The sequence below is a fragment of the Thamnophis sirtalis genome, unplaced genomic scaffold (assembly GCF_051295495.1).
Source record: "Thamnophis sirtalis isolate CommonGarterSnake01/CBP01778 unplaced genomic scaffold, rThaSir2_p1.2 scaffold_1, whole genome shotgun sequence".
Classification (NCBI taxonomy): Eukaryota; Metazoa; Chordata; class Lepidosauria; order Squamata; family Natricidae; genus Thamnophis; species Thamnophis sirtalis.
In genome coordinates this window covers 92,979,408-92,996,253 of record NW_028261381.1, presented here as the reverse complement: position 1 = coordinate 92,996,253, position 16,846 = coordinate 92,979,408, and the positions used below count along the sequence as shown (strand labels likewise).

Below are 16,846 nucleotides of genomic sequence, written 5' to 3'. Positions count from 1 at the left end.
AAGAGTGGCTAAATGGAAGCCTCTCCTCAGTGCAAACAGATGAAAGCCCACTTGGAGTTTGTAAAAAAAAGGACTGTCAGACTGTGAGGAACAAACTTTAAACAGGCTTTCATCTATTTTGCATTGAGGAGAGGCTTTCATCTAGTTACTCTTCCATAAAGCCCAGATCAAGGCTGCATTTTGATAAAATGGGAATTTAAATCCTGGTACAATTTGATCCTTAATTATGAAGTAATTAGTTATTTAAATCTGCCCAGAGTTATGAATGGGTAATTGCAAAATCTGGAAATTATAAATCAATAAATTACAAAAGTAAGATCTCATTTTTACTTCTTGTTCATTACTATTTACCACTTACTAATTATTGGTAAATTATATACTGTTATTTTTTAAGCAGCTACAAATGCTACTGGGTTTTACGGCCTCCCAACTCCCAAAACACACTGGGTGGTTTACAATATTTCACAAAATCTCTAATCCCAGTCTTGAGAACAAGAGCTAGATTTTAAGACTTTCAGAATGCTTGCAGCATGGGACCCATACATAGCTTGGGGGAGAGATTTAGATATTGTTCCAGAGTGCAGGGGTGCAACAGCGAAGACACATTTCTTGGTCCCACAAGATGATCATGTTTAATGGAGGAAGCCTAGAGTGCACTCATGCTGCCCAAATATACCAAACAGAAAGAAATAACTGGAGTTAGGTGGTCCGTCAAATACACAACATTATTCCATGAAGGGCTTTATAGGGGATTTCCAACACCCAGAATTACAGCCAGAAGGTAACTGGTAGTTAGTGCAACTTGTACAACAGCAATGATGCATGTAGCAAACAAGAATCTCTCTGTATGTGTGTGTATATTCAGTAGGAAAGTAGGTAAATAAATAAATTGGTTAAGGTACTGGACTAATAATGAGGACACTAGAGTTCTAATCCTGCCTTAAGCATGGAAGTCAGTTGGATGATTTTGGGCCAGTCATTACATCTCAGCCTTAGGAAGCAGCATGGCAAACCATTTTCAAAAAACGTTGTATGCACACAAACACACTAATATGTAGTATACACACACACATACTACAAAACATTTCAGGCACTCAGTTAATTTAAAATGAGACTTGTGACAAAAAGTTGTATTTGGAGTATTTTTGCACAGGCTGCTAACTATCTAACCATACAATTGCTGGACTATCATGCTGCTTTTCATTGGTGGAGGCAATAAGGGAAAAGGACAAAGGAAACAAAAGATGCATGATTATGTTTGAATGCAAATTCATAAAGACAGAATTTGCATGATGACATCACTGTGTATGCCATTTTGGCATCAACAATTTTATGCCTCCTTTGTTCTGGCTTCTTTCAGCAGCCAATCAAAAGTTTAAAGTCACTGAACATGTGAACTCTTTTAGAGTCCCCCATTAATATATGAAACATAGGCAAATCTATGAACAGTTTCCACGCATGAACCTGTGGATGCATTGTTCTGCAAGCTCAAGGGTTCTCCACAATCATCTTCCTTTTGCATATGATCATTTTACTACATAAAGATTGGTATTTAGACTACTGAATTTGCTCTTAGCATATGCAACATGGCACTTTATTGTTACATTGAACTTGGATCTTCTACTTTTGTGAGTGAAGAACTCAGTCAGGAGTACTTTCAAATGAGCACTCATTTAAATTTACTGATTTATGATTCAAGGTAAATTGCAATGGCAGTAGAAATTTTCTTTCATCACTTATCCAACCAATTCACTGGTAACATTAAAATTGGAGCACTAAAATTGGCAATGACAAAAGCATGAGTATTTGTTTAATGTTGCAGAAGTGCTAAACTTCACTTATTCAAGCACATTGCAAACATTTAAAACAATGAAGGAGAAATGACGCCATGTTTCCGTAACCTCTTTTCATACATTCTTCTCTTTTGTCTTCTCTTCCAGCATGTTGTCTTCATTGTAAAATTCTTTGTGGCCTGGATGATTCCAGATGTCCCATCTGAGGTGAAGGCTAAAATAAAACGTGAGAAGTACTTAACACAAAGAATCTTACACGAGTATGAACTCAATAAATTGAAACAGAAGTTGTTTGAAGGTAGGACCTGTGCCAGCATGGAAAAGGAAGTCATAGCTAGTGAAGGAATAGTGGAGTTATCAGAAGCCATGTAACTCGAAGTGGGACTCTTTGCCTGGAATTGCAGCCTGTGAAAGTTTGTTGTCCAGAATCTCCAATGAGCTCTATCCATAGTATGCCTTGAAAGCTTTCTGGTATTTTTAACCAATCTACTTCCTAAAAATATTTAGGAAGGAGACAATATGGTTTGACTGTTGGGCAGTCCACATACCCTCTCCCCCTGCCCCACCTTTGTTTGGGCTCTTTAACTCTGAAGGCTTCAGTTTATGTCACAGCATTTTCTCTCCCACTGCCTTGTCTTTGTAAGACTATGCTTTCTTGGAAATACTATTATCTTAAGTGCTTTTGGAATGAATAGTTCCCAGATCTCTGTGATGTAAGCAGGAGTTCAAAGACATAAACTGTAAATACCGAAAGGGCTTACCCCTTGTTAGGTTTGGAGAGTTGCCAAGAAAGATACAAAATTCTCCCAACCCAGATTTTTTTATGAGTGCATGCATAAATCAAATGATAAGGCCAAGAGTCTGATGTGAGGTCTTCCACTTATTGCACGGTCAACTCATGGTGCTACAGATGGAAAGGAAATTGTGGTGTTTTATCATTGTCTTGAGATTTTAAAGAACACCAACAGATTATGGTGGCCCTTACTCATTTTAATATGACTGTTCCCAAATTTAAAGTCCTACTCAGCCTATTAATAATTGTTAGCTTTGGTGCAATTGAGAGGATTTAGCAAAGCAAGAACATATATATTAGAGAAACTTCTTTGGAAAGTTTATTCCAAGAGGTAAATGTTAGAAAATCAGATGCCTTGCTCAGTATTAAAGAAGTACTATTCTATAATTCTCTGCTTGCCCATAGGCGCTATTGTGTACTTTTTGAGCTTCATAAGGTATTCAAGCATTTAATACTTGGAAAATCTTACACATATCATGAATACATTTCTGTTGCACAAATATGCACCTTTGAATGCCTTTTTGAGGTGGACAGTCTATTTGCCTGTTTTTAAAGGCTCAAATAACTGAATTATAGATTATTTTTCAATGGGGTACAATTAGAATTTGATTACCTTTTAAAGCAAAACTCAAAACCAAAACTAATGTGAAATTTAGATAGAAAGTATTTGATAAAAACCCAAACCACTGAATTGATATGAATTTTTGTCCACTAATATGCTATTTTAACATACTTAAATATTAAAATAGCATATTTTCAAATATCTAAAGAAGGGCTACCAGCAAAGCCATTTCTTGTGACTCTGCCTTAAAAGTTGATCTATTTCTTTGTAAAGAATATGTATCCTTAGTAATTAATGAATGAAATATTATGCACATTATTGTAGTCACAGTCCCAATGCTAAGAAATTGTGATTGTTTAAATATTGTCAAGGAATGTATCCTTAAAAGGGGTATGTTAAAACAATTTTGAACATTTATTGTCTTATTTATCAATTTTGTGTGTCTTGTGTATGTGAAACTAATTATAAGCCTTTTACATTTGGTTTCCTTGTTTTGTTATATAACTTTAAAGATATGCAACTATTTTTGAAAATTCACTACAATTTTATAGCCAAATCTATTTTGCCATTGCTTAGTGCCTTTTGTATATTCATTTAAAAAACAAAGAATGGGTGTGAAAATGTTAGTTCTTTTAATCATATAGCATAATGTTATATAAAAATCAGTTCACAAGTATCATGAGGTTAGCAGCTTTTATACTCAATCATGTCTATCAGTAATTTATCCAGACAGGAGCAAGTTTTGCAAATTTCCAATTGAGTTAATTCTTTATAATTAATTAAACTGAATTTTAATCTTGGAATATAAACATTACTGGATTTATCAATCAAAATGAAGCATGTTGGACATCATATTTCATTAAGATAAAGTATTTGTACTAATCAACTATTTAATATTGGAAATGCCAGTCAACATGTGAATCAGAATTTCTGTTTATTACAGTAAAAGAGGTAAAATTATACCCTCAAAATATTATCAAAAATTTTCTTTTAGATTGATAAAAACAGCATTATTCACAGATTTATGCATACAGTGCTGCTTGAACACTACAAAATCCAAAAATGGCTATGTACCATGATATTGTCTGTCATTTAATTTTCTTTGCTCAAGTTTTCATGAATTGAATCATTTATAGGTTTTTAATATTAACATAGCCTCAGACCAAAGTAGTATTTGGATTTCAAAACAGATTTCAAAATTGGTATCAAATATATTGCAGAATCTTCCATCTTTTTTCATATGCAAATATAGAAAATCTTTGGACTGTGCTATAACTTGTTTGTTTAGAATACTGATTAGGATAACCAGCTGTCTAATCATTACAAAAATTGGATTTCAGTAACCATCATCCTCTCATCCAGTATCTTATTTATGCATAGGTCATAGAATCAGTGCATAATTTATAGTTATAGTATGTTTGGAAAATAGTATGACAATAATTATTGTCTTTTGAATTGTACTGAGAATTAACTTTACTGTGTTGCACAGATTTTGAATCAAAATTTTTATCATCCTTAAACAGCCTTGTTTTTGTTACTATTTATGATTAGTCTAATGTGCTAAAGAATAGTATTTTAATGCAAAAAATGTATTCATGGCTAGGATAAAAATATGTAATGTGAATTTCAGTTTGCCAAAGAATGCATTGCAATCACCAAACGTCTACATATGTAGCCATGGATGCACCCACTTCATAACTGAACATCACTGCTTCTTTCTTTATGAATGTTCTTATAAAACAAAATGGACAATATGAAATATTCGTATCAATGCCATATCTAAATCCTTGTCATAATACTTTATGGAGCAAACAGTACATTTAACACTATCCTGGTTTCATGAATTATCATTAAAAACTCTCTTTGTATTCCATGTATGTGAAACGTTTGTAGGATTTGTTTGACTTTTAAATGTGCCCTTCTAAATATATCATATTACATTGAGGGTTTTTTAAAGGAAGGAGATCAAAGAGGAAGAATGAAATAGTATGTGGTTGTGTCATATTCCACCATATGTTGTTATTTCACAAGTTCAGATCGTTTTCACAAAAGCAGATTCTTATTGTTTCTCTATCCTCTGTCCAGGGTCACTGAAAGCAGGGGAATGGGTAAACAATGTTTAAAATAAATTTATTCTTAAAGTATTTATTGCATGGTTTGCTGTTGCTGTTTGAGTCATAAGTGCATCCCAAAGCTAGAGTAGTATCAATATAGTGCACCGTATTTTCGAACAATTATTTCCCTTGGCTCATTGAAAAAAAAGTAATTGGTTTTTAATTTGTATATAAGTGCTACCACTTTATTCTTTGAACCTATGTTTTTGTCTATAATGAGTCCCATTATGTTCACTGACAATCGCTTTCTTGTGCGTATGGAATTGCAACTAGAGTTCCAGAATTTGTAGCAACAGAAGTTGGCTATATACTGATTCAATGATTGGCATGATTTTTTTTTAAAAAAAGCTTTTTTCAAGAAAAAAAAATGGGAAGGAGGAGGAAGTGGGATTCAGTACATCTTAAAAGAATGAAAAGAGCAAAGTGCCAATTTTACCTGAGCTGGATTGCAAAAATTCAGAATTCAACTTGTATCTTTCTGCTTTCTTCTAATGCAAGACTATCAAACTCACGATGACACATTGTTGTAACATGACATATGGCAACTTTTTTCCCCTTTGCTAAACCAGGGCTGAGTGTGGCCAGCACGTGATGCATCCAGCCCAAGGCCACGAGTTTGACACCCTTGTTCTAGTGTCATCCATATTTATGTAGCCTTAAACATGTATACATAGTACACTTCTGGCAGTGTCTTTTTACCAGTTAAATACTTTTTCTCATCTATTTGCACAATTTTAATATGGATTGCGGAAGACAAATTTTTACCTCTCATCTTATGTTTGGTTGTTAATGCATACTGTCCAATGACTCATACACCACACTATCCAAACACCATCTTATGATAGGCTATTTTGTTCTGCAAAGTCAAGTACTGCTTTGCTGTCCTCTAATGGTCACTCAGTTTTTAGCGGCTCAGATTTGATATCCTATCCAAACTACCCAAATTGCATTGAGTTCATATACTATATGCCACAATTAAGCAGAATACGCATGGATATCCTTTAGTGCATGTTGAACCTAATCTTGACCCAGTCATACATAGTACACATACATATTTTATAAATTCATGTACCTCTATTAAAACAATGGCTATTCTCAATGAGAAAAATGCTACATTTCACAATTCTTAGGTGTGGGTAAAATTCAGGTAAAATCCAAAGTTAAAGATACTATCATGTTCCTTTCCTTGAATAAATAGTATTCAGGACATGGTGTATAGATTCCAATTCTATTTGCTATTTAGCTGAAGAGATCTGTGTCCTTGCTTTCATATAAAACTTCTAATATATATGCATAGGCTGTTGTCATGGTAAGATCTGCAATACAGCCAGTGGGATTTCTTGCTGATTCAAAATGCATATAATTCAGTTATGTTATGGTAGGGAGGACATTATCAATGGCAAATAAGTTCAGCTTATTCTATGACATGGAGAAATTAAATCTACAGGTTTTTTTTTGCTATTATAGCTTTGGGACAACTTTAGAACAGGCTTTAGCATTGTACCCAGAGCTGAATGTTGTGCACTGCAGTCATCTTCTAAATAGGTAGGTGAATTTTAAATATTAATCTTTGCAAAAGCATCCTTATGATTATCCTTCTAGGTAATGAAGAACTAGAGATAACTATCATCAGGGCCCTTGCAGGGGAGGTAAACCCCAAAATGGCAGCTGCCACTGAGTCCTGCCCATCTCAATGTGTGTTTTACATGTGATTGCAGCTATCATCCTGACTTTTGATGTACTCCTGCCTATGATTTAATAGTCCTTTACCCTATTCCTAGTTGGAGGCCTTTCTGCCCATTCTTGCAAAAGCACTGAGCCTTCATGATGTCTGGAATTGAAGGAAAAATGATCTAAAATATCTTGACTAGTGATATCGTCAGACTATTGGTCTTATAGCTGTTGGTCAGGGCGATAAGTATTCAAGGCAATACTAATCTACACTTCCATTAGTATGAATGCTGTTCTCCTGGTTCTTTCATTATAGAACAGAGAAAATCAATCCATGCTCAAGAGAAAATAGCTAAAACAGGATTTTCTTTGTTTCTGTGCCAATTACAGAGTAGGAGGGGAAAGACACTGCTTTCATTAATTTATTTGACTGATAACAGTCTATAGTATTATAGTATTTCTAGTACAAAGCATAATTTTAACCAAAAGGGCAGTTGCTAGGCATAGTTAAAGAATACCTTAGGAAACACCAATAATATTTTAATCTGCTAGATTATATATGGATGAAAGTTGTGCAAATCCTTCAAAAAAACTTTTACAACATAAAAGAGCATGAACAAAGCATCTCTTGAAAGATTGCTCAGTGCTAATCTCTTTCAGTAAAGTAACAGTAATTGTTTATGTACATAACTACATGGAGAATATTAGATTCCTATGAATACTGATTTAACACATAGTAAGACATATTAAGGTTCCATGATTCTAAAAATACCAGAAGAAAATACAAAATACATAAGAGGGATTTTATAGTACTGCACAGTAATGTATGTTAATGAAATTCTCCAAAGAAATATGCAAGACATGTAGGTGAAGTTGATACACTTTAGGAGTTAATGAATAAATATTAGACAAATTAACCTAATGATCCCCCAATTAGGGAAAGAAATTAGATATATTGTGGTTAATGAGAACTACAAGTCTAACTTGCAGCAAAGCAGTAAAATTTTGCATGGTGCAGAAGTGAATTCTGTTCACTTTGTGGAAGAATCTATTTCTGGATTGTGTTTTTTATTGTCTACTTATAACTGTAATAGAATTTTTACAATATATGATTAAGGCTGTGTTATTTCTTGATTCCATTTCTGTCTTAAACCCAAATTCTGGATCTATCACAATGGAAGAAGTGACGCCACAGAATTACAATCCTATTTATTTCTTACCCATTCCCTCATAAGTTGTTTTTGATCTTCAGACCCATCTATTGAGTCTATCAAATCTACCTGTTGCTATCGAGTTTCTCATCCTGCTTCATCTACAATGAATGATGGCAATAATGAAAATGGTTGCTGGAACAGAAGTGTTTGAAAGAGAAGGAAGAGACATCTACCTCTGTTTTTATCATTATCAACCAAAGAGAGGTGGGGGTTTTCTGCAGTGTTATTGTGGACTTGTCTTTTTCCGGTGATGTGGCTTCTTTAACTGCAAGCAGCTCTGAGTAAGCTAAGAGACTCTCCCCCACACCCACACACACTGCACGTATCCACTGGCTGTTTAGAAATTCTCTGTGTTATGTATCTGCAGTACATAGTTGCAGTAGACGTAACAGCTGCATAAAATGTGAATCTGCTTTCCACATATGGATGTCATTTCAGTTTGTGGGAAGAAGACAAATGGAAGTCTGACAAACAATGCCTGAAAGAGTTCTCACAAATACTAATTTTGGTGCCCAAACTAAAATACAAGAGCAATGTTTTTTTTTTTTTCAGAGATGCATAAATAGTGTGCTGGGTTTTTATTGTTTAAATAATCTCAATATGTACATTACGTGCAGTTCAGAAATTACATGTGTTTGCTTATTTTGCAACATGTCATCTTCCTAGAAGTGCCTTCATGAAGGAAAACAATGTTTTGAATAAGTGATGAATCAAACCACCTGGGAAAAGATGTAGAAAAAGTTCCTTTTAGTATAAGATGCTTTTTTGCTAGTCCAATTCAAGCTAGTGTAACATTAACTATTATTTTTTTGTCTTTTCCCCTCAATCCTTTTTTATTCTGGTCATGTTACTTAAAAGGTTTGAGTGCAAACCATCTCATTGACATTGTAAACTAGTCCAAAGAGTTAGAAAGCAAAATGTTTTTAATGAAAGTGTTTAATGAAATGCTTTATCAAAAGTATTTACAGATCTGGAAGATTAACTAGGAGCCTGGAAGATGTAACTCAATATGGCAGAGACAAACAACTGAGAACTTTGTTCTAGAGTGCAACAATCACTGTTACGTTACAAGGTGTTGTAATGAAGAAAGTAGAGGCTTCCTTTTTAAAGTTGAGCATTGTCATTTAATTATTTTGGCTAATTAGTGTTATTCTGTCCAATTGTTGGAAGCTTTGCATGCAAAATTCATCCTTAGTCTGCCTTGATTCACAGATTTCAATGTGAAAAGTTGGTTCATTGAATTTTGAGGCTTTCTTTCTGTTTTTGAACCTGACTTTGATTTGATGCCACCAAGTGTTTGGATGGGTATGGCCAGAGTTGGATCACTTGTGGAACGGGGAGATGGAGAGAAGGAGACTGCTTTTCAGGGTATTGTTTGGGGGTGAGGGAATGTGACTGGACATGTGCGTCATGGCCTGAGAAGAGCAAGTGAATTATAAGTGCAGAGAGGGGTTAAGTGAGGGGATAGGTAGGAACATCACAAAAGTGTTGAATAGCAGAAGATATGGCAGATTTTTTTAAGCTATATTAGACTCTTTTAACCTGTAATAACTCTTTGTTTTGTACAAAGAATGAAAAATACTTTTAGCTCTAGATAAAGATTTAAAGATAATTATATATAAAAGTCCAAGAATGCCTCAAGGGAAGCTTGGCACCATACTTCATAGGCAATAAATGCTTCTGGTTAAATATTTTAGCTAAAGACATAAAATAATTACAGAAGATTGCACAATGACATATAATCTATTGCCTATAACTGAGAGATCCAATAAAGGCATCTTTAAGCAAGGAGATGTTTGTATCATCTCTCAAGACAGATTAATGATGATAATTGAGGTTTCTCTAATAATCTCCTGGATAGAGGCTACAAGTAAAATAGGGTAAGAATCCACAAGATTATATGTATTTATGTAAGAGGTGCATGTGTGTGTGTGAGAGAGAGAAAGAGAAAGAGAGAGAGAGAGAAAGAGATTTCAAGGAATTTGTCCACAGCTTGGGTGTCACAAACTAAAATCCATCCACTCTAACTATACAAGCCTTTGAATAGTCTATAATGCTTGAAAAGGTGGAAAGAAAACAGACAATAGCAGGTTGAATGGATGCAAGTATAGCAATTATGAGTGCCTGACTGGAAGGACCAGATGGGAAAGACCATCCTGAGAACTGTCTATATAGCTTCTAAGAGAAGACACCAACTTAACATCAGGTAATCATCAGTATTAATCAACTACACAAGCAAGGTCATTGGATACCCACATAACTGACTATGCATTGGTTGTGTCTCCCAGATACCCAAATTATGATATATTTTATCCACAAAAAAACTATTTAAAGCAAGCAAGCCTGTAAGAATTCTCTAATGGATTTACAACCCTCAAAAGCCAGAATGGCAATGACTTTATAGATGTAAAACATGTAAGAAGGGTTATTGTCACATACTGCATTTGGCCTTGAAACGTCCTTTACACTATATCTGGTTGGCTGCGAGTCTGTCTCTACCTCTATTCTAGCCAACAAATTTGCTGTTACCATGGAGCTAAGTGATGAGGAGGAATATTTGATTCTTGGAATATAATTGCTAGGAGCTGATGTGACGATAATGATTTATTGCTTCTAGTAGAGCTAATGCGATCAAAAAACTGCAAATGGCAGTCAAAATTAGTAAATGAGCATAAAGTAGGTATATTGCTATGCCATGTCTTATGAAATCTGAACAAATTGATCTGTTGATTGACGATATCAGGCAAAAGATCTGTTGCCTTTTTTCAAAAACCCAGATTCTCAATATGGAGACAATTCAAAAGAAAATAAAAGAATCCACTTGTTTCTTTCTTCCCCAACTCTCCTTCCTATGAAGCCCATTGACAAAATCTGAATAATTATCATTTCATGATTCAGCTGATATATTTGCCTTGTGCATTGTCTTAAACTCTGACACAGACTTCAAAATCCCCCATTCCAGATAGAACAAGTTAATAGATAGTAATCTGATCATTGATTGGGCCACTTGAATTGGTGGTTCAGCTCTTCTTGTTATTCAGTTTGCTCTGCCCTTCATATCTAGAAACTGGCAAATCTCTGGCACCCTGGTATTTTGTACTATTATACAAAACCTTGCTGCATTCATTACTGATGACCTACAAAAACCAAGAACACTCTTCAAGCTACATTTATCAATGCATTGTTTAAACCCTGTCCTTGGGAAGAGAAGGGGAAACAATACTGGGTAGGTACATATGCAAGAAAGCAGCATACATAATCAATTAAATGCAAACTCTATCCAAGCCATTTAAAACATCATTTTTGTTGCTTTATAGTGTGACTCATTGTGTTTCTTTGGATGTATGAAATCTTTTCTCTAGAAATATGCTTTAGCATTGACCCACTTTAGCACTGACTCACCAAGAAATAAAAGTTGGAGATGTGAAAAAGGCATATTTTCCAATTATATGGAGGGCATGAATTCTAAATTTTTAAGTTTCATCTAATGATAAGATAAAACAGGCACCAAATGTTTTTTTTTAGTGCCTGGTAATTATCTTTTTTTCAATTTTTTAAAAAATAACATGAAATCCAAAATCCACTGTTAATTTTACCATTAAGACCACTCTTATTTGGGCATGATAGTATAAACAGAGGCATTGAATCATAATCATGTGAAGTATTAATACTACTTTATAAAACCTTAGTAAGACCACACCTGGAATACTGCAGCCAGTTTTGGTTACCACATTACAAAAAAGATGTTGAGACTTGAAAAAGTTCAGAGAAGAGCAACTAAGATGATTAAGGCCTGGAGACTAAAATATGAAAAATGATTGCAGGAATTGGCATGGCTAGTCTAGAGAAAAGAAGGACTGGGGTGACATGATAGCAGTATTCCAGTATTTGAGGGGCTGCCACAAAGAAGATGAGAATCCAAAGCACCAGAAGGCAAGGCAAGAAACAATGGAGGGAAATTAATCAGGGAGAGAAGCAACTTGGAATGAAGGAGAAATTTCCTAACAGTAAGAACAATTAACCAATGGAATGGCTTGTCTGCAGAAGATGTGGATGCTTTATCCCTGGAGGTTTTTAACAAGAGATTGGACAGCCACTTGTCTGAAATAGTTTAGCGTCTCCTGCTTGAGCTGGTGAATTGGACTATAAAACCTCCAAGATCCCTTCCAGCTTTATTCTGAATTGAATTGGTTAAAGGACTTCAGTGAGATCTACCATATTCACTGAAAATTACCATGATGGAATCTAGGAAAACTGTTGCATCTTCTTTGAAGCACAATCAGAAACTTCACTGTTGGGTGCAGGGTAGCAGATTTAAATATTTTATTTTATTTTTTTAAAAAAATAAGGTTGTTTTTCTTAGTACTCCACCCACAACAATTAGTAAATCCCATGTACATATTTAACATCTCAAGATTCTTCAGTTTTTGCATTCAAGTTGAATGAGTAAACAATACTGATGAGCAGGCTAGAAAAATAAATTAGTTCTGCAGCATGAGAACTATTTAGCATAATTTTATTTTTTTAGTGGTGAAGGGACAAAGAATTCTCTTCACCAGGTATGGATGATAAGCTGCATTTCTGAATAGAGATGACTTGGCTTCTTGAAAAGGTTAGTGAAAAAACAACTTCAAAGTTCTTCCATGACTAAGCATCACACAGACAAATTACTGGATTACAAAATCAGATCATTAAAACAAAATCCTAAAGAAGGAAATGGGGTGCATCGTTGGCTGAATTAATTGAAGTGTTTGTCCTTGTGAAGACTTACCTTTCCAGAAATTGAGCCTTGGTGTTGCATTTTCTATGCAACAGAGTACTTATCTATTATACCTATTCTTTTCCATGGAATGTGTCATGGAATAAGTGACACATTTTGAATTATTATGTATATAAGCAAACAACCATAGACTACCCCTACATACTTCAAAAATTGGACTTTTGCTAGAAGTAGAGGGACAGGGCTATTGGTAACAATGAGTCAGCAAAAATAGTAGCTTGCTTAATTAACATATGGGAAAATTCCTTCTACATCCGTCCTATTTCAGAAATAGGAACAACCACATTCAATGGCTCTTATTCTCTGAAATCTCTCTCCTTCTCCCTTCTCTCCCAGCTTAATTGCTTCCCCCAAAAAAGTCCATGGATTCAGCAGAATCTGGAATCATGTTATCTGAGACCTCATAGTTATTCTTATCATGGATGGGGATTTTGCATCATTGCTTCTGCAGTCAGAATTAGAGTGTTGTTGACAGAAGGGCAGGGACACTAGCAGTACAAGCAACCCTAGACATTGAGAAACAAATGGTTTTTATTATTACATTTTGAATGACTAGAATCAAAGATGTTCAGACGATGCCTGTCAGTGATATCTGTTGTCTACTCCTCTTCCTCTTCCAATTAAATTGGAGCATCTGTTTATTTATAGTAACTTGTAAAATAACATGTCCCAAATATTTCAATATTAAATAAATAATAAAAGAGAGTAGAGAGACAATATTCCAAGATATAAAATATATAGGAGTACTGTATATATGTAATCAAATAGATCACAGGTGTCAAATTCACAGTGTCTCATTATCTTGTGATGTTTTGCGATGTTTTTCCTCTTTGCGGAATTGGGGTTGGTGTGACCTGTGCGTGGTGCATCCAGCCCACAGGCCACCAGTTTGACACCCCTGAACTAGATTGACTCAATTTTTGAACCAAGGTATCTCAAACAGACTCCTTACAGAAAGTGTCCAAAGTCCAGCAACCATGACTCCCAAGGGAATAAAATTTGGGGAATTGTAGTTGCTTCCATGCTACTGACTTCGTTGCGCTGCTGCCGCTGCGTCATATGATCTTCATTTTCAACCTTCTGTGATAGTTTTTCAGTCAGTCCCACAATCCCTTGCTCCGCCCTTACCCAGCAACAAGGAAGAAGCAACAACCTTAAGAAAAGAAAGAACCAAAGAAAAGGCTTGATATTTTTATTGCTTTATGTGCCCTTCTCTGACACACGAACGTGCACATATATCTACGTATGTTCCATCTTTGTTCCGGAATTCAAGGCACATACATACTAGCCCACCTTCCAATATTTCTTCACAACCCTGTGAGCGAGGCTGAACTGAATTACATCAAGCAAGCTGCTGTGGCTATAAATTTAATTGGATCTCTCTGATGTCAGTCAAATATACAAGCCATTGTAATTTAGTCCTTGCCCATCCTATTTCGTTTTTCAAGTGAGGGAGCAACTTGAATTACTGCTGGTGTCAGAGGGTGTTGTCAGTCAACATATGAGCTATGTTTCTCCCTGAAGAGAGAATGGGAACATGGCAGAATGGGAAGTGGAGGTGCAGTTTTTCTTATGGTCCATAGTTTCCCCTCCCCATAACAAAGTGCAGGCAGTTCCGCAGGTCAGCCAAGGAGGAGGAGGAGGTAATGATGCAAGCATATAATATGTGGGAAGTGGAAGAATGGGATGATTGCTGACTAAATAGGATTGGCTAGAGGTGACAGCAGTGCACAGATGATAAACATTACTGCATTCAAAAATGACATTGGCATGATTTCATGATTTACACTCAATTTACCATAGGATGAAGATGTCCATCTTCAGCAGACAGATATGCTTTGCTCCCACTATACATAAAGTGCAAGGACAAATCATGGAAAATGTGCTATCTGGAGTAACAGGAATTCCAGCATGGTCACTTTAAGCTGAGGAAAAAGAGATGAAATATTAGTGCAAGAATGTCACACTGGTGGCCCGCGGGCGGGATGCGTCATGTTCAGGCCACCCTAGCTCCACAAAGAGAAAACCATTGCAAAATGTCAAAGGATGGCAATGACACCGCAGGTTTGACAACCATGCATTAGAGTATTTTAAAGAATGGCAGATCAACCACCAATGATGTTATCAAAATGTTTTTTGTTAAATGAAAAGCATTTTTATTTGTCTTGCTGTGCATGTTCTTTCTTTAATAAAATGGCCTTTCCTTTTTTCTAATCTTAAGACCAAAACAATAGCAATGCACCTGTAGTCATTCTTTCTCTGTTTAGGTTAGGAAATATTTCTGAAAGGATGACCCATTGGGTCGGTGGTTGTGTAGCAATTTATTATATTTTTGTAAAATCTTAATAGCGACTCAATTAATCATAAGGCAATTCTGATAATGCTTCAATCTTTTTTTAATATAATCATTTAAAAATAATTTTGCTGGCATCACCAAGTGACATGAAGTACTCTGTTTTCTCAACCACTGTGTTCTATTGCAGTAGTTTATATTCTTTTGACTGAGCAATTGCACTACAATAAAAATTTTAAACAAAAAATCTACATTATGTTCTCCAGCATCCAGAGATTTATTATTTTTAAGTTTGGCAAAAGAGCCCCAAATTCAGGCACTTAACTACAAATTAAGTGAGGAAGATGGAAATACAAATTAAGGAAATATCTGAAGTCACAATCATCTGATAATAAATAAGATTAAACAAATCATTTGCTTTCAAACTATAATCCATAAAACTTTAAAGCTTTCCCCACTGCTTTTGATTAAACAGTTCCTGTTTCAGTGTAATTGTGTATGCCATTTTAGAAAGACAGGGTAAAATTGTCAGAATTAAAGGCATCCTTGTAAATTAATCAGAGAGAATGTTGCCAAACACCATTGTCCTTCCACCAGAGGGCATCCTTAGTAAAATCTTTCTGTCACAGAAAAAAATCTGTATCTTTAGACCTCATCAACAAGGCCAATTACATTTATTACACCCCTTTCTTTATTATCTCCAATATCAAAATTTTCCAACTGATAGGCCGAATCCCTTATATCACTGTTATAAGAAAACATTAGAGAAAACCATGGTTGGATGAATAAGAAATAAAGCTGAGCCTTCAGGAGTATAACTGTCATTGTGAGTAGATTTTTATTTTACTCATCTTTGAATTCAACAAATTAAGAGGAATGATGAGATTTTTATTAATTATAAAATATTTTAACAGGCTACATTTTAATACCAAAAAACAAATGTGAAGATAAGAGTGTAAGATGTTTAATACAAACCTGCCAGTTATTCAAGCTGATAAGCTGTGTGAAGAAATAAACAGGTGTTAACCAAAAGTTCACATTTAATAATTTTAAACTGTGTTCCATTGACAACCAAGCTGCATTAATAATACATAGGTTTTTATTTCCTGCCTGACAAATCACCATGCTCTTCACACCTTCCCCAGATTATATTCCTCTCCTAACTGTCTGAAATAGATTTCGCACAGCTGTGGACTCTGTATCTCCAGCAATAAGCACATATCATTTAACATCATTTTGTATAGTATAAAATCTATATTGTGGCACTTTCCAAAGAAATTGATGCAGACACATTTGCTAAGCGTTGGTTAATTTGCTGATTTGATTGCCTAGATGTCCAGCTTCATAACTAAAAGGGCATATTCTCTTGGCAAGAAGTGTTCTGACAGTTTTGTTTTACTGCAGCAAAAGCTATGGGAATGCTAGGTGGTGTTTGCACTGCGCAACTGGGTCAGTCTATGCGTCAAAAAAAAAATGGAGTCAGACATGGAAATCCTAAAATTAATTGCCAGCATCTCGTAAAACCCTATTTTCTTTGCAAAGTGTGTTGCTCTTGGAAAACCTGGAGATGGCGAGTCTTGACTGGCTCCTTTTGGTTTCCATGGCACCCACTCTTCATTGACTTCA

At 35.2% G+C, this 16,846-nt stretch overlaps 1 protein-coding gene across 6 annotated transcripts in view; it reads left to right on the top strand.

The window, feature by feature from the left end:
• Positions 1 to 5,292, top strand: part of ANO5 (anoctamin 5) — a 72,327-nt gene extending 67,035 nt beyond the window's left edge. For all 6 annotated transcript variants that reach the window (XM_087719000.1, XM_087719022.1, XM_087719018.1 and 3 more), the window contains one exon: positions 1,941 to 5,292. In XM_087719000.1, the coding sequence (XP_087575126.1) occupies positions 1,941 to 2,165 (225 nt within the window). In that variant the 3' untranslated portion in view covers positions 2,166 to 5,292. The remainder of the gene's footprint in view (positions 1 to 1,940) is intronic.
• The last annotated feature ends 11,554 nt before the right edge of the window (positions 5,293 to 16,846 follow it).